The sequence below is a fragment of the Salmo salar genome, chromosome ssa11 (genome assembly GCF_905237065.1).
Source record: "Salmo salar chromosome ssa11, Ssal_v3.1, whole genome shotgun sequence".
Taxonomy (NCBI): domain Eukaryota; kingdom Metazoa; phylum Chordata; class Actinopteri; order Salmoniformes; family Salmonidae; genus Salmo; species Salmo salar.
This window is the reverse complement of record NC_059452.1, coordinates 3,323,527-3,343,412: the sequence shown is the minus strand read 5'-3', so window position 1 is coordinate 3,343,412 and position 19,886 is coordinate 3,323,527. Positions and strand designations below refer to the sequence as shown.

General features: G+C 44.2%; 1 protein-coding gene across 1 annotated transcript in view; it reads right to left on the bottom strand.

Annotated features, from left to right (window-relative positions):
* Window positions 1–19,886, bottom strand: part of kif6 (kinesin family member 6) — a 104,677-nt gene that overhangs the window by 61,305 nt on the left and 23,486 nt on the right. Inside the window, exon 4 of the mRNA XM_045690343.1 lies at window positions 545–692. Within this exon, the coding sequence (XP_045546299.1) occupies window positions 545–692 (148 nt within the window). The remainder of the gene's footprint in view (window positions 1–544; window positions 693–19,886) is intronic.

Below are 19,886 nucleotides of genomic sequence, written 5' to 3'. Positions count from 1 at the left end.
TTAGTTACAGAGTGATTAATATTGGCAACCCACAACTAAAATCTTGCATAATTGCGTCAGAAGCTCAATTTATGTTCTGGTGGATACGTGATACTAGAACGAGGAGCAGAAGTAGGGAGGTAGCTCCACCCCCTCTCTCTGCAAGTTTTGGGCAAGTCTATGGGTCACATGTCCCCTCTCCTTGCGAAATTTGAAAGATGCAAGCACTGGCGAAATCGTGATTTGTCCAAATGATCAGTGACAAAAAAAAAAATCACTACACCTGAATAAAAGATCCACATTAGATATAATTTATGCTACCTACCTCTGTCCACAAGAGATTACAGCGTGATTGATGCACCACACACAATGCAAATCGCGAGGTACAGTATCAAAACTCCCACTATTTAGAATTTTTCAGTGTGTTAGCTCACAGCACAGCTGTTTATGTGTGGGGAAAATGTTGTCCAAAGTGAAAATGTAAGTAGAAGGTAGGATTCTCCCCTAAAGGAGTAAATCCGCATATTCCAAAATTACACAGCATTAGGCCCATCACATGACTGACCTGGCTGAAGTGCTGGTAGAGGTAAGAGAGCGTGCGAGGGATGATGCCCCGGTCACTGTAGCGCTCAGCGCCTCCTGTGATGGTGAAGGTCTTCCCGCTACCAGTTTGGCCATAGGCAAAGATGGTACCATTGTATCCCGACAACACACTGTCCAGAAAGATCAAGAACAAGGTGCAAACACACTTCACAGTAACTATACAGGTAATCGTATACAAAATACTATTCTGGTGACTTTAAATCATAAGAGTGGAAAGAGCAGGGTGTTGTTGTACTGTGGTACAACATTGCTCATCTCATATATGTATATACTATATTCTATACCATCTACTGCATCTTGCATATGCCGCACTGCCGTCGCTCATCGATATATTTATATGTACATATTCTTATTCATCCCTACATTTGTGTGTATAAGGTAGTTGTTGTGAATGTTTGATTATTTGTTAGATATTACTGCATTGTCAGTACTAGAAGCACAAGCATTTCGCTACACTCGCATTAACATCTGCTAACCATGTGTATGTGACCAATAAAATTTGATACTGTTGTATCCAGCCCAGATACTGCCCAGATAAACAAAAAACAACATCAAGCTCAATTTGGCTTGTAGAGGGAGAACTTAAAGGGACATTTCACTAAAAAATGAAAGTTTGTCAGATGTATTCAGACCTCAAAGTAGACTAATGGCTAGATGGATCTACACAGCCAATATCATGGGACATGGTTTCAACTTGACATCCGTCAACTTTGGAGATCTGAAAACATCTCACAAACACCAGTCTCAACGTCAACAGTGAAGAAGCGACTCCGGGATTCTGGCCTTCTAGGCAGAATTGCAGAGAAAAAGCCATATCTCAGACTGGCCAATAAAAATAAAAGATTAAGATGGGCAAAAGAACACAGACACTGGACAGAGGAACTCTGCCTAGAAGGCCAGCATCCCGGTGTCGCCTCTTCACTGTTGACGTTGAGACTGGTGTTTTGTGGGTACTATTTAATGAAGCTGCCAGTTGAGGACTTATGAGGCGTCTGTTTCTCAAACTGGACACTCGTTGTGCACCGGGGCCTCCCACTCCTCTTTCTATTCTGGTTAAAGCCAGATTGCGCTGTTCTGTGAAGGGAGTAGTACACAGCGTTGTACAAGATCTTCACTTTCTTGGCAATTTCTCACATAGAATAGCCTTCATTTCTCAGAACAAGAATAGACTGACGAGTTTCAGAAGAAAGTTCTTTGTTTCTGACCATTTTGAGCCTGCAATCGAACCCACAAATGCTGATGCTCCAGATACTAGTCCAGATACTGACTAGTCTAAAGAAGGACAGTTTTATTGCTTCTTTAATCAGGACAGCAGTTTTCAGCTGTGCTACTATAAATGCAAAAGGCTTTTCTAATGATCAATTAGCCTACTAAAATTATAAACTTGGATTAGCTAACACAACGTGCCATTGGAACACAGGAGTGACGGTTGCTGATAATGGTCCTCTGTACGCCTATGTAGATATTCCATTAGAAATCAGCCGTTTCCAGCTACAATAGTCATTTACAGCATTAACAATGTCTACACTGTATTTCTGATGAATTTGTTATTTTAATGGACAAAAAATTTGCTTTTCAATCAAAAACAAGGACATTTCTAAGTGACCCCAATCTTTTGAACGGTAGTGTAAAACTTGTAACGTAAATTCCGGACTATAAGCCGCAACTTTTTTCCCAGCTTTGAACCTCGCGGCTTAAACAATGACGCGGCTAATATATGGATTTTTCCCGCTTTCAATTTTTTTTCTCTCCAAAAAAACACATTCTGTGACGCGCTCAGTTTTTTGGCGGTATGAAGCATTCATTAGACCAATGAAATTGCCGAACGGGTTAAGGTCAAACCACTTTTTTGTTTACTGTTTAGATTAAATCGAGCGCTCTCAAACTTCCCATCATTCTGATTACGGTAGTCATTTAGTCACCCTCATGGCAAAGACACGGAGAAATGCATATGATGCAGCTTTCAAGTTGAAGGCGATTGATCTGGCTGTTGGAAAAGGAAATAGAGCTGCTGCAAGGGAGCTTGGTCTTAATGAGTCGATGATAAGACGTTGGAAACAGCAGCGTGAGGAATTGACTCAGTGCAAAAGACAACTAAAGCTTACTGCAAATTTTTTGTTTTGTTACAAGCCGTGTTTCGTTAAAGCCTGTGTAAAGTTAATTTGTTTCAATCTACCGGTAGGCACCTGCGGCTTATAGACATGTGCGGCTTATTTATGTTCAAAATAAAGAAAATGTTTAAATTCAGTGGGTGCGGCTTGTATTCAGGTGCGCTTAATAGTCCGGAAATTACGGTAGTATATTTGAGGTTTAAAAAAAGCTTCTTTAGTTTGTAATTTCCGCTTGGATGTGTCAACCCCTACAAAAATGTCCATTAATTATAATCCACATAATAATTGTTGCTGGAGGATTATTTTCCTGCTGTAGCAAATTGGCTCAAATTAAGTTCGTAAATCTGTATGTGCTACAGGCGGTGGCGTTACCCGCTAGACCAGCCTCAGGCACTCAAGACACGTTGGTTTAAGTGGCGGATAGGGAGAGACCACCCCTGTCAAGCCAACGTTATCCCACCGTTAAGAGGAAAACAACCTAAACCTCCCCGAGACTTGATTGAATTGAAGCTGACACTATAAATCTACAGAAAAAGATTGTAGCGAAAGACACACAGCGACGGACACAGACAGACTGATCTGCCGGTGAGCAGGAATGTCTTGGTTGAGTGAAGAAGGGCCCAAACCCAGTCAGCAGGGTTTTGTGTCTGGTTGGTGTCTTGGTGAGACTATATTTTGGTTTGGCATTCAACAAGACACCACACGTGCAGAAGAGCGACATGGAATGGAAACCATTTTGAAGAGACCTGAACCTGTAATTGAATGAAATGTACATCCAAATGGATGCTAACGAAAGTCCGTGGGAAGGGGTAGGTTGGCAGAAAAACGGGCTCTTAATTGCGAAATTACAAATGACTGCAAAGGCATACATTCTGTCCTCTCCATGAGGTCAAATTTAGGGAACCAGATATCCGTTAATACACTATAGGCCTATAGCAACAGTATTACATTCTGAATCATTGAATTGAAATCTTTAAAAGATTTCAGCCTCAAGCTCGTTTTGTTTGGGACATTCAAACGATTATTTTAGAGCGGTGAGCAGTAACTCTTCCACTGCTGTACGCCTTCTACGAAAACCTGCTGTACCATCTACAAAAATTGAAAAAAAATGGTCTCATTCATCAGTCTATACAAAAAAATACATCCATTCATTAGAAGGGTGGGTTGCTCTGGCTGGGATGAACGTTGTTGGGCAGACACTGTTCTGCATTCCAAGTGTCCCCCTATTTCCTATAAAGTGCACTACATTTGAAGAGAACCCTATGGGCCCTGGTCAAAAGTAGCGCACTAAATAGGAAATAGAGGCCCTTTTGGAAACAGCTTATCCCTAAAAAGAGTGACTCATGCCTGCTATGGGGAAAAGAGGAAAGACAGACACTGGTTCTGTGTCATAACGACAGGCCTAATGATGCGGCCTGGGCTCAACCACTTAAGCATGGGTGTTTCCAAACACTTCTTCCTGTTTACAAGCCATTCTTCCTGGAGACGGACAGAGCCCTTCTTAGGGCACTTCACCATCCCTTAGACCTGCTCCTCTCTACTCTCTCTATTTTCCTCCACACCTCTTTATTTATACTGTATTTTCACTCCTCACTTCATACTGTCCTACCGAACTATGAACAATGTTACTTGTAGCCCATGGGGGAGATAGTAAATTGGATTTGTGTTACAGCAATAATAAAAAGGGGCATATAAGTTTCTGAAGCCCCCAGTGAGCACATCGGACCACTAGGCAATTCAATTACTGCCAGCATTCAAAGAAAGTGAAACAGGAAAAAAATGAAGGAAAGGGCAGTCAAGATATGGTAAGAGAAAGCTACAGAAAGCCTGCAAAGCTGTTTGTCCTGTACAAACTGGGACAGTTTTATAATGGATTATACCCTTGAGTCAGTATGAGTAGTGACTGTCTATATCCATTTCTCTGAGGGCATGTTAGCCCCTACAAAGATGGTGAAATGCTATCCAAATAACAAGCCATTTCTGCTGAGCTTAAACACACATTTTTCTGCTGGCAACAAACAGGAGGTGAAAACCTTGTAGAGGACAGTAAAACAACCAATAGCCCAGGCTAAGGACAACTACAAAAATAAAGTGGAAAACATGTTCCACACAGGGAACCTCAGGCAGGCCTAGCAAAGTCTGGCAACCCTCACCGAGCAAGCCAAAAAGAAAACCAAAGGCAAAAACATGAAGGAAGAGGAACAGTTTGTCAATGAACTCATCACTTTTAACTGTTTTGATAATCACGACTTCTCCACTGTAACAGAAAGCCTGACGGAAAAACTGCCGCTCCAGTCCCTGGATGGAGTGGAGGTGCCAACCATTGAGAAGGAGGAGGTGAGACAGGTCTTCAAGAGAATCAAATCCAACAAAGTCTACTGAAGGAATGCTCAGATGAGCTGGCAGACCATTTTTTGCACTCTCTTAAACAACTCCCAATCAGAACACATGGTTCCCTCACCCTTGAAGACATCTGAGATCTGACCAGTTCTAAAAAAGAACAATCCAGCGGAGCTGAATGACTATCATCATGTGGCATTAATGTCAGTCATGGTGAAATGCCTCGTGGAGTGACGAAATACCCTTGCGGTCTCTGCCTGGCCGACTATGTCCACTGGGATTCTCTGCCTCTGACCCCATTACGGTGGCTGACTCACTGGCTTGCTCTTTGCTCTTCCATCCTTCCTGTCCTTGGGCTCGTGCAGTGGGGAGATCTTCGTGGGCTATACTCGGCCTTGTCTCAGGGTAGTAAGTTAGTGGCCTGTTGAGGTTTCCTGCCTGGTTGTCCCTGTCCGGGGCTAACTGTGGATGTAACCTAGCTCCCCTATCTCAGTCTCCTGTATCTACGCTGAAATAGTCTATTTGCCGAGCGGCGAGGGTCAGTCTGTTAAATCTGGTGTAATTCTCCTGTGAGATCTTAGATATGCTCCCTCTAATTCTCCCATCTCACCCTCTCTCCCCTCCTGGAGGACCTGAGCCCTAGGACCATACCTCAGGACTGCCTGGTCCAAACTTGTTCCATTTAAGAGTAATGGAGGCCACTGTATTCTTGGGGACCTTCAATGCTGCAGACATTTGTTGGTAGCCTTCCCCAGATCTGTACCTCGAAACAATCCTGTCTCGGAGCTCTACGGATAATTCCTTCAACCTCATGGCTTGGTTTATGCTCTGACATGCACTGTCAACTGTGGGAGCTTATATAGTCATGTGTGCCTTTCCAAATCATGTCCGAAGAATTGAATTTACCACAGGTTGACTCCAATCAAGTTGTAGAAACATCTCAAGGATGATCAATGGAAACAGGATGCACATGAACTGAATTTCGAGTTCATATCAAAGGGTCTGAATACTTATGTAAATAAGGTATTTCTGGGTTTTATATTTAATATATTTGCAAATATTTCAAAAAATGTTTTTCCTTTGTGATTATGGGGTATTGTGTGTAGATTGCTGAGGAATTGTTTTTATTTTATACATTTTAGAAGAAGGCTGTAACCTAACAAAACGTGGAGAAGGTCAAGGGGTCTGAATACTTATAAGTTTGGACACACATTTTTCTTTATTTTTACTATTTTCTCATTGTAGAATAATAGTGAAGACATCAAAACCATGAAATAACACATATGGAATCATGTAGTAACCAAAAAAATGTCAAACAAATCAAAATATATTTGAGATGAGATTTTTGAAAGTAGCCAAACTTTGCCTTGATGACATCCTTGCACACTCTTAGCAATCTCTCAACCAGCTTCACCTGGAATGATTTTGCAACAGTCTTGAAGGAGTTCCCACATATGCTGAGCACCTGTTGGCTGATTCTCCTTCACTCTGCAGTCCAACTCAACCCAAACCATCTCATTTGGGTTCAGGTCAGGTGATTGTGGAGGCCAGGTCATCTGATGCAGCACTCCATCACTCTCCTTCTTGGTCAAATAGCCCTTACACAGCCTGGAGGTGTGTTGGGTCATTGTCCTGTTGAAAAACAAATGATAGTCCCACAATGCGCAAACCAGATGTGATGTCGTATCGCTGCAGTATGCTGTGGGAGCCATGATGGTTAAGTGTGCCTTGAATTTTAAATAAATCACTGACAGGGGCTTCGTTTCAAACTCATAAAAGACACACCCTCGTCCACTTACCCGCCTTATGCCCTTGGGGGAATCCCCGCGACCATATTTTTCAGCGGTCCAATGATTAGCCAAGCAAGAGAAGTTTGCAACTTAAGCCCTTCAGCCTTCGTTTTTAATGGAGTTTGGAAGTGTACAATTATGTTCACGTCGGGGCCTGAAACGCCCCATAATTCAATTTGCGATGATTGTACATCAGCTAAGAAAAGTCTGCCAAAACGTAAAACCTCAGCATCAATATCAACCTCAACATCAATATTTTCCTTCTTCAGAAGTAGCAAGGCAGGCTAACGTTAGTTAGCTAATTAATTTGCTAGCTATCATACAGTAGGTGTATATTAATAATTATATAGTTAATATAAGTAGACATGCAATCATAATTGACTGTTGCGCATATAAAGCACCCACAAGCTACTGGTGGCTGAAAACACTATAGTCACGACGAACGAGTGACGAATTTCCGGACAAGGGCGGTCCATTCAAAATTAAATCCTTCCTCCCTAGCCCCTTGCCCTGCAAGTGTAAACTCGTCAGACGTCATGATATGTCATCAGAAGTGCCCACTTAATTTGAGGGCTGAGGGAAGAGGGTGTGTCTGTTAATAGTTTAGAATGCAGCCAGTGTCACCAGCAAAGCACAACCACACCTTCACACCACCTCCTCCATGCTTCACGGTGGGAACCACACATGCGGAGACCATCCGTTGACCTACTCTGTATCTCACAAAGACATAGCGGTTGGAACCAAAAATCTCAAATTTGGACTCATCAGACCAAAGGACAGATTTCACCGGTCGAATGTCCAATGCTCACGTTTCTTGGCAGAAGCAAGTCTCTTATTCTTATCTGTGTCCTTTAGTAGTGGTTTCTTTGCAGCAATTGGACCATGAAGACCTGATTAATGCAGTCTCCCTCTGAACAGTTGATGTTGAGATGTCTGTTACTTGAACTCTGAAGCATTTATTTGGGCTGCAATTTCTGAGGCTGTTAACGCGAATTAACTTATCCTCTGCAGCAAAGGTAACTCTGGGTCTTCCTTTACTGTGGCGGTGTTCATGAGAGCCAGTTTCATCATAGCGCTTGATGATTTTAGCGACTGCACTTGAAGAAAATGTCAAAGTTCTTGAAATGTTCAGGATTGACTGACCTTCATGTCTTAAAGTAATGATGGACTGACGTTTCTCTTTGCTTATTTGAGCTGTTCTTACCATAATATGGACATGATCTTTTACCAAATAGGGCTATGTTCTGTATACCCCCCTACCTTGTCACAAAACAACTGATTGGCTGAAATGCATTAAGGAAAGAAATTCCACAAATTCAGTTTTAACAAGGCACACATGTTAATCACACATGTTAATTGAAATGCATTCCAGGTGACTACCTCATGAAGCTGGTTGAGAGAATGCCAAGAGTGTGCAAAGCTGTCAAGGCAAATGGTGGCTACTTTGAGGAATCTCAATTTTTTGGTTATGACATGATTCCATATGTGATATTTTTTTGTTTTGATGTCTTCACTAATATTCTACAATGCAAAAAATAGTAAAAATAAAGAAAAAAATCTGGAATGAGTAGGTGTCCATACATTTTACTGTGTATGTATGTATGTATGTATGTATTGTGGCAAACCTCTTCAAAGTTAGGAGCGTTTGTCACAAATTAAGTGGGAAACTGTCACCAAAGTCAGCCCAGAATGAAAGTTCTTTCGAACATGACAGTACCTGTGTGTTTGTTTCGCTGTCCTGGTCCACCCAGGCCGCAGGTAAGGTCAAGGATAGCAGGGTTCGGTACACAAATCTGGTTCTCGGTAGGTCCAGGTCTAAACGCCAACAGGTAAGTCCAAAACAGTCCAGCTCGTACACGGTAAATCCAGCCAATGTAGATTGTCTCTTTCTCTATGGTTCATAGATCCTTCCCGCCCTCTCTCTCTCTTCCTGGTTTTTCTTGACCTTTTATCTGTGGGTCGGCTCCACCTTCTGAGGGTTCCCCTTGCTTCTGGGAATTGTAGTTTTGGCAGTGGTCCATTTTGTGATCTGTAGTTCTGATCGGGGTGGCCATTTTAGTGATCGGGCAGAGCCTGTTTATTAGTTCTGCCCTCACATATCTGCCATTTATCACTCGACCCCCTTCTTTGCCACAGTATGAATGTATGTATGCATGTACAGTTGAAGTCGGAAGTTAACATACACCAAAGCAAAATACATTTAAACTCAGTTTTTCACAATTCCTGACATTTAATCCTCGTAAAAATCCCCTGTCTTAGGTCAGTTAGGATCACCACTTTATTTTAAGAATGTGAAATGTCAGAATAATAGTAGAGAGAATTATTTATTTCAGTTTTTATTTCTTTCATCACATTTCCAGTGGGTCAGAAGTTTGCATACACTCAATTAGTATTTGGTAGCATTGCTTTTAAATTGTTTAACTTGGGTCAAACGTTTCGGATATTCTTCCACAAGCTTCCCACAATAAATTAGGTGAATTTTGGCCCATTCCTCCTGACAGAGCTGGTATAACTGAGTCAGTTTTGTAGATCTCCTTGCTCGCACACGCTTTTTCAGTTCTGCCCACAAATTTTCTATAGGATTAAGGTCAGGACTTTGTGATGGCCACTCCAATACCTTGACTTTGTTGTCCTTAAGCCATTTTGCCACAACTTTGGAAGTATGCGTGGGTCATTGCCCTATTTGGAAGACCCATTTACGACCAAGCTTTAACTTCCTGTCTGATGTCTTGAGATGTTGCTTCAATATATCCACATAATTTTCCTGCCTCATGATGCCATCTATTTTGTGAAGTGCACCAGTCTCTCCTGCAGAAAAGCACCCCCACAACATGATGCTGCCACCCCCGTGCTTCACAGCTGGGATGGTGTTCTTTGGCTTGCAAGCCTCCCCTTTTTTCCTCCAAACATAACGATGGTGATTATGGCCCAATGGTTCGATTTTTGTATCATCAGACCAGAGGACTTTTTCCAAAAAGTACGATCTTTGTCCCTATAAACAGTTGCAAACCGTAATCTTGCTTTTTATGGCGGTTTTGGAGCAGTGGCTTCTTCCTTGCTGAGCGGCCTTTCAGGTTATGTTGATATAGGACTCGATTTACTGTGGATATAGATACATTAGTACCTGTTTCCTCCAGCATCTTCACAAGGTCCTTTGCTGTTGTTCTGGGATTGATTTGCACTTTTCGCACCAAAGTATGTTCATCTCTAGGAGACAGAACGCGTCTCCTTCCTGAGCGGTATGATGGCTGCGTTGTCCCATGGTGTTTATACTTGCGTACTATTGTTTGTACAGATGAACTTGGTACCTTCAAGGAATTTGGAAATTGCTCCCAAGGATGAACCAGACTTGTGGAGGTCTACCATTTTTGTGGAGGTCTTGGCTGATTTCTTTTGATTTTCCCATGATGTCAAGCAAAGAGGCACTGCATTTAAAGGTAGGCTTTCAAATACATCCACAGGTACACCACCAATTGACTCAAATTATGTCAATTAGCCTATCAGAAGCTTCTAAAGCCAAGGCATCATTTTCTGGAATTTTCCAAGCTGTTCAAAGGCACAGTCAATTTAGTGTATGTAAACTTCTGACCCACTGGAATTGTGAAACAGTGAATTATAAGTGAAATAATCTGTCTGTAAACAATTGTTGGAAAAATTACTTGTTACAGGACGGACAGCTTATCGTCCTCGCAGTGGCAGACCACGTGTAACAACACCTGCACAGGATCGGTACATCCGAACATCACACCTGCGGGACAGGTACAGGATGGCAACAACAACTGCCCGAGTTACACCAGGAACGCAGAATCCCTCCATCAGGGCTCAGACTGTCCGCAATAGGCTGAGAGAGGCTGGACTGAGGGCTTGTAGGCCTGTTGTAAGGCAGGTCCTCACCAGACATCACCGGCAACAACGTAGCCTATGGGCACAAACCCACCGTCGCTGGACCAGACAGGACTGGCAAAAAGTGCTCTTCACTGACGAGTCGCAGTTTTGTCTCACCAGGGGTAATGGTCGGATTCGCGTTTATCATCGAAGGAATGAGCGTTACACCGAGGCCTGTACTCTGCAGCAGGATCGATTTGTAGGGTCTGACATGGTCTAGGGCGGTGTATCATAGCGTCATCGGACTGAGCTTGTTGTCATTGCAGGCAATCTCAACGCTGTGCGTTACAGGGAAGACATCCTCCTCCCTCATGTGGTACCCTCCCTGCAGCCTCATCCTGACATGACCCTCCAGCATGACAATGCCACCAGCCATACTGCTCGTTCTGTGCGTGATTTCCTGCAAGACAGTGTTCAGCAATGGCCAGCGAAGAGCCCGGATCTCAATCCCATTGAGCACGTCTGGGACCTGTTGGATCGGAGGGTGAGGGCTAGGGCCATTCCCCCCAGAAATGTCCGGGAACTTGCAGGTGCCTTGGTGGAAGAGTGGGGTAACATCTCACGGCAAGAACTGGCAAATCTGGTGCAGCATGAGGAGGAGATGTATTGCAGTACTTAATGCAGCTGGTGGCCACACCAGATACTGACTGTTAGTCACATGTCTGTGGAACTTGTTCATTTTGTCTCAGTTGTTGAATCTTGTTATGCTCTTACAAATATTTACACATGTTAAGTTTGCTGAAAATAATCACAGTTGACAGTGAGGACATTTATTTTTTTGCTGAGTTTATATATATATAAATATAATATAATATAATAATATATATCAATATAATATATATACATACAGTATCTCACAAAAGTGAGTACACCCCTCACATTTTTGTAAATATTTGAGTATATCTTTTCATGTGACAACACTGAAGAAATTACACTTTGCTACAATGTAAAGTAGTGAGTGTACAGCTTGTATAACAGTGTAAATTTACTGTCCCCTCAAAATAACACAACACACAGCCATTGATGTCTAAACCGCTGGCAACAAAAGTGAGTACACCCCTAAGTGAAAATATCCAAATTGGGCCCAATTAGCCATTTTCCCTCCCCGGTGTCATGTGACTCGTTAGTGGTGAACTCCAAGCTGAACCTCGGCAAGACGGAGCTGCTCTTCCTCCCGGGGAAGGACTGCCCTTTCCATGATCTCGCCATCACGGTGGACAACTCCATTGTGTTCTCCTCCCAGAGTGCTAAGAGCCTCGGCGTGACCCTGGACAACACCCTGTCATTCTCCGCTAACATCGGGGCGGTGACCCGATCCTGTAGGTTCATGCTATACAACATTCGCAGAGTACGACCCTGCCTTACACAGGAAGCGGCGCAGGTCCTAATCCAGGCACTTGTCATCTCCTGTCTGGATTACTGCAACTCCCTGTTGGCGGGGCTCCCTGCCTGTGCCATTAAACCCCTACAACTCATCCAGAACGCCGCAGCTTGTCTGGTGTTCAACCTTCCCAAGTTCTCTCACGTCACCCCGCTCCTCCGCACACTCCACTGTCTTCCAGTTGAAGCTCGCATCTGCTACAAGACCATGGTGCTTCACTACGGAGCTGTGAGGGGAACGGCACCTCCGTACCTTCAGGCCCTACACCCAAACAAGGGCACTGCGTTCATCCACCTCTGGCCTGCTGGCCCCCCTACCTCTGCGGAAGCACAGTTCCCGCTCAGACCAGTCAAAACTGTTCGCTGCTCTGGCACCCCAATGGTGGAACAAGCTCCCTCACGACGCCAGGACAGCGGAGTCAATCACCACCTTCCGTAGACACCTGAAACCCCACCTCTTTAAGGAATACCTGGGATAGGATAAAGTAATCCTTCTACCCCCCCCCCAAAAAAAAAAAGATATAGATGTACTATTGTAAAGTGGTTGTTCCACTGGTTGTTCCAAGGTGAATGCACCAATTTGTAAGTCGCTCTGGATAAGAGTGTCTGCTAAATGACGTAAATGTAAAATGTAAATGTCTCATGTGTGAATGGGGAGCAGGTGGGTTAAATTTGGTGTCACCGCTCTCACACTCCCTCATACTGACTGGTCACTGGAAGTTCAACATGGCACCTCATGGCAAAGAACTCTCTGAGGATCTGAAAAAAAGAATTGTTGCTCTACATAAAGATGGCCTGGGCTATAAGAAGATTGCCAAGACCCTGAAACTGAGCTGCAGGGTCTTGGCATACAGCAGTTTAACAGGACAGGTTCCACTCAGAACAGGCCTCGCCATGGTCGACCAAAGAAGTTGAATGCACGTGCTCAGCGTCATATCCAGAGGTTGTCTTTGGGAAATAGACGTATGAGTGCAGCCAGCATTGCTGCAGAGGTTGAAGGGGTGGGGGGTCAGCCTGTCAGTGCTCAGACCATACGCCGCACACTGCATCAAATTGGTCTGCATCGCTGTCGTCCCAGAAGGAAATCTCTTCTAAAGATGATGCACAAGAAAGCCCGCAAACAGTTTGCTGAAGGCAAGCAGACTAAGGACATGGATTACTGAAACCATGTCCTGTGGTCTGATGAGACCAAGATAAACGTATTTGGTTCAGATGGTGTCAAGCGTGTGTCGGCAACCAGGTGAGGAGTACAAAGACAAGTGTGTTTTGCCTACAGTCAAGCATGGTGGTGGGAGTGTCATGGTCTGGGGCTGCATGAGTGCTGCCGGCACTGGGGAGCTACAGTTCATTGAGGGAACCATGAATTCCAACATGTACTGTGACATACTGAAGCAGAGCATGATCCCCTCCCTTCGGAGACTGGGCAGCAGGGCAGTATTCCAACACGATAATGACCCCAAACACACCTCCAAGACGACCACTGCCTTGCTAAAGAAGCTGAGGGTAAAGGTGATGGACTGCCCCAAGCATGTCTCCAGACCTAAAACCTATTGAGCATCTGTGGGGCATCCTCAAACGGAAGATAGAGGAGTGCAAGGTCTACAACATCCACCAGCTCCGTGATGTCGTCATGGAGGAGTGGAAGAGGACTCCAGTGGCAACCTGTGAAGCTCTGGTGAACTCCATGCCCAAGAGGGTTAAGGCAGTGCTGGAAAATGATGGTGGCACACAAAATATTGACACTTTGGGCCCAATTTGGATATTTTCACTTAGGGGTGTACTCACTTTTGTTGCCAGCGGTTTAGACATTAATGGCTGTGTGTTGTGTTATTTTGAGGGGACAGCAAATGTACACTGTTATACAAGCTGTACACTCACTACTTTACATTGTAGCAAAGTGTCATTTCTTCAGTGCTGTCACATGAAAAGATATACTCAAATATTTACAAAGATGTGAGGGGTGTACTCACTTTTGTGAGATACTGTGTATATATATATACACAGTTCAAGTCGGAAGTTTACATACAATTAGTTTGGAGTCACTAAAACTCGTTTTTTAACTTAGTTTTGGCAAGTCTGTTAGGACATCTACTTTGTGCATGACATAAGTAATTTTTCTAACAATTGTTTACAGACAGATTATTTCACTTATAATTCACTGTTTCACAATTCCAGTGGGTCAGAAGTTTACATACACTAAATTGACTATGCCTTTGAACAGCTTGGAAAATTCCAGAAAATGATTCCATGGCTTTAGAATCTTCTGATAGGCTAATTGACATCATTTGAGTCAATTGGTGGTGTACCTGTGGATGTATTTCAAGGCCTACCTTCAAACTCAGTGTCTCTTTGCATGACATCATGCGAAAATCAAAAGAAATCAGCCCAGACCTCAGATTCTTTTTTTAGACCTCCACAAGTCTGGTTCATCCTTGAGAGCAATTTCCAAACGCCTGAAGGTACCACGTTCATCTGTACAAACAACAGTATGCAAGTATAAACACCATGGGACCACGCAGCCGTCATACCGCTCAGGGAGGAGACGCGTACTGTCTCCTAGAGATGAACATACTTTGGTGCGAAAAGTGCAAATCAATCCCAGAACAACAGCAAAGGACCTTGTGAAGATGCTGGAGGAAACAGCTACAAAAGTATCTATAGCCACAGTAAAACGAGTCCTATAATCGACATAACCTGAAAGGCTGCTCAGCAAGGAACTGTCCCAAGATGGCGTAGCAGTTCAGACGTCCTTTGTCTTCCTCTTGTCGTGTCCCGTGTATATATTTACATATTTTCTTCGCATATCTTTTACATATTTTTTTTTCTAAAAACTCAACCTCAAAACACTCTCCTGCAACCTGCCTCACCAATTTAAAAAATAAAAGTATTATTTACCTCAAATCTGAAATCCACAACAGAAGCTAGCCAAAGGTTAGCCTGGCTAACGTTGGAGTTCAGCTAGCCACGGTTAGCGGTCCTCAGCGATCCATTAGCTCGAAAAGCTATCGCCAATTTTTGAACAGCGCAACTCAGACCAGAGCTTACCGGACCTATTCTCTCTCCATATCCCCGGATTTCTACCGCAGGCTCTGGACGTTTACACCTGGATCTTGCAGCTAGCTAGCTGCTACCTGAGTGACTATTGGCAACGTTGGTCCCGGAGTTAACATAATTATTCCGGAGCTAGCCAGCTGAAGTGTTTCATCAGCCACTCCTGGGCTATTCCGGAGCTAGCCAGCTGAAGAGTTCCATCGGCCTCTCCTGGGCTACAATCACCTATCCGGACCCGTTTTACTGCCGATGCGGAGCCCCATCGGGCCTTCATGACTGGACCACCGGCGTTGCCTGCCCGAGGGAGTTATCCAACTGGCCCCTCCGTCGCGACGTAACCTGAATGCCCATCTGCGGCCCGCTAATCGTTAGCTGTCTTATCGGCTGCTATCTGAATAGGTCTATCGGACAATTTTCTTGGGCCACTATAACTAACTATTTTGCCAATTGGACTGGTCCCCCCTACCACACGGAACCCCACTAATCTACAGACGGAATCGCACGAGGTGGCTAAAAACAGACCTCCTCCATCAACTACCAGCTTGCTATCTAACTCTCACTGGACCCTTTGATCACTCGGCTAAGCATGCCACTCCTTAATGTCAATATGCCTTGTCCATTGCTGTTCTGGTTAGAGTTTATTGGCTTATTTCACTGTAGAGCCTCTAGCCCTGCTCATTATACCTTATCCAACCTCTCAGTTACTCCACCCACACATGCTATGACATCTTCTGGTTTCAATGATGTTTCTAGAGACAATATCTCTCTCATCATCACTAAATGCCTAGGTTTACCTCCACTGTACTCACATCCTACCATACCTTTGTCTGTACATTATACCATGAAGCTATTTTATCGCCCCCAGAAACCTGCTCCTTTTTCTCTCTATTCCGGACGTCACAGACGACCGATTCTTATAGCTTTTAGCCGTACCCTTATCTTCATACTTCTCTGCTCCTCTGGTGATGTAGAGGTGAATCCAGGCCCTGCAGTGCCTAGCTCCACTCCTACTCCCCAGGCGCACTCTTTTGATGACTTCTGTAACCGTAATAGCCTTGGTTTCATGCATGGTAACATTAGAAGCCTCCTCCCTAAGTTTGTTTTATTCACTGCTTTAGCACACTCTGCCAACCCGGATGTCCTAGCCGTGTCTGAATCCTGGCTTAGGAAGTCCACCAAAAACTCTGAAATCTTCATCCCTAACTACAACGTTTTCAGACAAGATAGAACGACCAAAGGGGGCGGTGTTGCAATCTACTGCAGAGATAGCCTGCAGAGTTCTGTCCTACTATCCAGGTCTGTACCCAAACAATTTGAACTTCTACTTTTAAAAATCCATCTCTCTAAAAACAAGTCTCTCACCGTTGCCGCCTGCTATAGACCACCCTCGGCCCCCAGCTGTGCTCTGGACACCATATGTGAACTGATTTCCCCCCATCTATCTTCAGAGCTCGTGCTACTAGGTGATCTAAACTGGGACATGCTTAACACCCCAGGTATCCTACAATCCAAGCTTGGCGCCCTCAATCTCACACAAATTATTAATGAACCCACGAGGTACCACCCCAAAGCCGTAAACACTGGCACCCTCATAGATATCATCCTAACCAATTTGCCCTCTAAATACACCTCCGCTGTTTTCAACCAAGATCTCAGCGATCACTGCCTCATTGCCTGCATCCGTAATGGGTCCGCAGTCAAACGACCTCCACTCATCACTGTCAAACGCTCCCTGAAACATTTCAGCGAGCAGGCCTTTCTAATCGACCTGGCCCTGGTATCCTGGAAGGATATTGACCTCATCCCATCAGTAGAGGATGCCTGGTTATTTTAAAAAAAATGCCTTCCTCACCATCTTAAATAAGCATGCCCCATTCAATAAATTTAGAACCAGGAACAGATATAGCCCTTGGTTCTCCCCAGACCTGACTGCCCTTAACCAACACAAAAACATCCTATGGCGTTCTGCATTAGCATCAAACAGCCCCCGCGATATGCAACTTTTCAGGGAAGTTAGAAACCGATATACACAGGCAGTTAGAAAAGCTAAGGCTAGCTTTTTCAAGCAGAAATTTGCTTCCTGCAACACAAATTCAAAAAAGTTCTGGGACATTGTAAAGTCCATGGAGAATAAGAACACCTCCTCCCAACTGCCCACTGCACTGAGGATAGGAAACTCTGTCACCACTGATAAACCCACTATAATTGAGAATTTCAATAAGCATTTTTCTACGGCTGGCCATGCTTTCCACCTGGCTACCCCTACTGCAGTCAACAGCACTGCACCCCCCACAGCTACTCGCCCAAGCCTTCCCCATTTCTCCTTCTCCCAAATCCATTCAGCTGATGTTCTGAAAGAGCTGCAAAATCTGGACCCCTACAAATCAGCCGGGCTAGACAATCTGGACCCTTTCTTTCTAAAATTGTCTGCCGAAATTATTGCAACCCCTATTACGAGCCTGTTCAACCTCTCTTTCGTGTCATCTGAGATTCCCATAGATTGGAAAGCAGCTGCTGTCATCCCCCTCTTCAAAGGAGGGGACACTCTTGACCCAAATTGCTACAGACCTATGTCCATCCTACCCTGCCTTTCTAAGGTCTTCGAAAGCCAAGTCAACAAACAGATTACCGACCATTTCGAATCCCACCGCACCTTCTCCGCTATGCAATCTGGTTTCAGAGCTGGTCATGGGTGCACCTCAGCCACGCTCAAGGTCCTAAACGATATCGTAACCGCCATCGATAAGAAACAATACTGTGCTGCCGTTTTCATTGACCTGGCCAAAGCTTTCGACTCTGTCAATCACCACATCCTCATCGGCAGACTCAATAGCCTTGGTTTCTCTAATGATTGCATCGCCTGGTTCACCAACTACTTCTCTGATAGAGTTCAGTGTGTCAAATCAGAGTGCCTGTTGTCCGGACCTCTGGCAGTCTCTATGCCACAGGGTTCAATTCTTGGGCCAACTCTTTTCTCTGTATACATCAATGATGTCGCTCTTGCTGCTGGTAAGTCTCTGATCCACCTCTACGCAGACGACACCATTCTGTATACTTCTGGCCCTTCTTTGGACACTGTGTTAACAACCCTCCAGACGAGCTTCAATGCCATAACTCTCCTTCCGTGGCCTCCAACTGCTCCTGAATACAAGTAAAACTAAATGCATGCTCTTCAACCGATCGCTGCCTGCACCTGCCCGCCTGTCCTGCATCACTACTCTGGACGGTTCTGACTTAGAATATGTGGACAACTACAAATACCTAGGTGTCTGGTTAGACTGTAAACTCTCCTTCCAGACTCACATCAATCATCTCCAATCCAAAGTTAAATCTAGAATTGGCTTCCTATTTCGCAACAAAGCATCCTTCACTCATGCTGCCAAACATACCCTCGTAAAACTGACCATCCTACCGATCCTCGACTTTGGCGATGTCATTTACAAAATAGCCTCCAATACACTACTCAACAAACTGGATGCAGTCTATCCCAGTGCCATCCGTTTTGTCACCAAAGCCCCATATACTACCCACCACTGCGACCTGTACGCTCTCGTTGGCTGGCCTTCGCTTCATAATCATCGCCAAACCCACTGGCTCCAGGTCATCTACAAGACCATGCTAGGTAAAGTCCCCCCTTATCTCCGCTCACTGGTCACCATAGCAGCACCCACCTGTAGCACGCGCTCCAGCAGGTATATCTCTCTGGTCACCCCCAAAGACAATTCCTCCTTTGGCCATCTCTCTTTCCATTTCTCTGCTGCCAATGACTGGAACGAACTACAAAAATCTCTGAAACTTGAAACACTTATCTCCCTCACTAGCTTTAAGCCCCAGCTGTCAGATCAGCTCACAGATCACTGCACCTATACATAGCCCATCTATAATTTAGCCCAAACAACTACCTTTCCCCTACTGTATTTATTTATTTTATTTTGCTCCTTTGCACCCCATTAACTATTTTTCTACTTTGCACTTTCTTCTACTACAAATCTACCATTCCAGTGTTTTACTTGCTATATTGTATTTACTTTGCCACAATGGACTTTTTTTGCCTTTACCTCCCTTATCTCACCTCATTTGCTCACATTGTACATAGACTTATTTTTCTACTGTATTATTGACTGTATATTTGTTTTACTCCATGTGTAATTCTGTTGTTGTATGCTGTCGAACTGCTTTGCTTTATCTTGGCCAGGTCGCAATTGTAAATGAGAACTTGTTCTCAACTTGCCTACCTGGTTAAATAAAGTTGAAATAAAAATAAATAAAAGGAAGAAGCCACTGCTCCAAAACCGCCATAAAAAAGCCAGACTATAGTTTGCAACTGCACATGGGGACAAAGATCGTACATTTTGTCCTCTGGTCTGATGAAACAAAAATAGAACCGTTTGGCCATAATGACCATTGTTATGTTTGGAGGAAAAAGGGGGAGGCTTGCAAGCCGAAGAACACCATCCCAACCGTGAAGCACGGGGGTGGCAGCATCATGTTGTGGGGGTGTTTGCTGCAAGAGGGACTGGTGCCCGTCACAAAATAGATGGCATCATGAGGCAGGAAAAGTACGTGGATATATTGAAGCAACATCTCAAGACATCAGTCAGGAAGTTGAAGCATGGTCGCAAATGGGTCTTCCAAATGGACAATGACCCACGCATACGTCCAAAGTTGTGGGTTAGGGTTAGGGTTAGGGTTAGCAATAGCCTAGTTTACCAATTCTGGAAATGAGACTTAAAAACGCATCCAAATG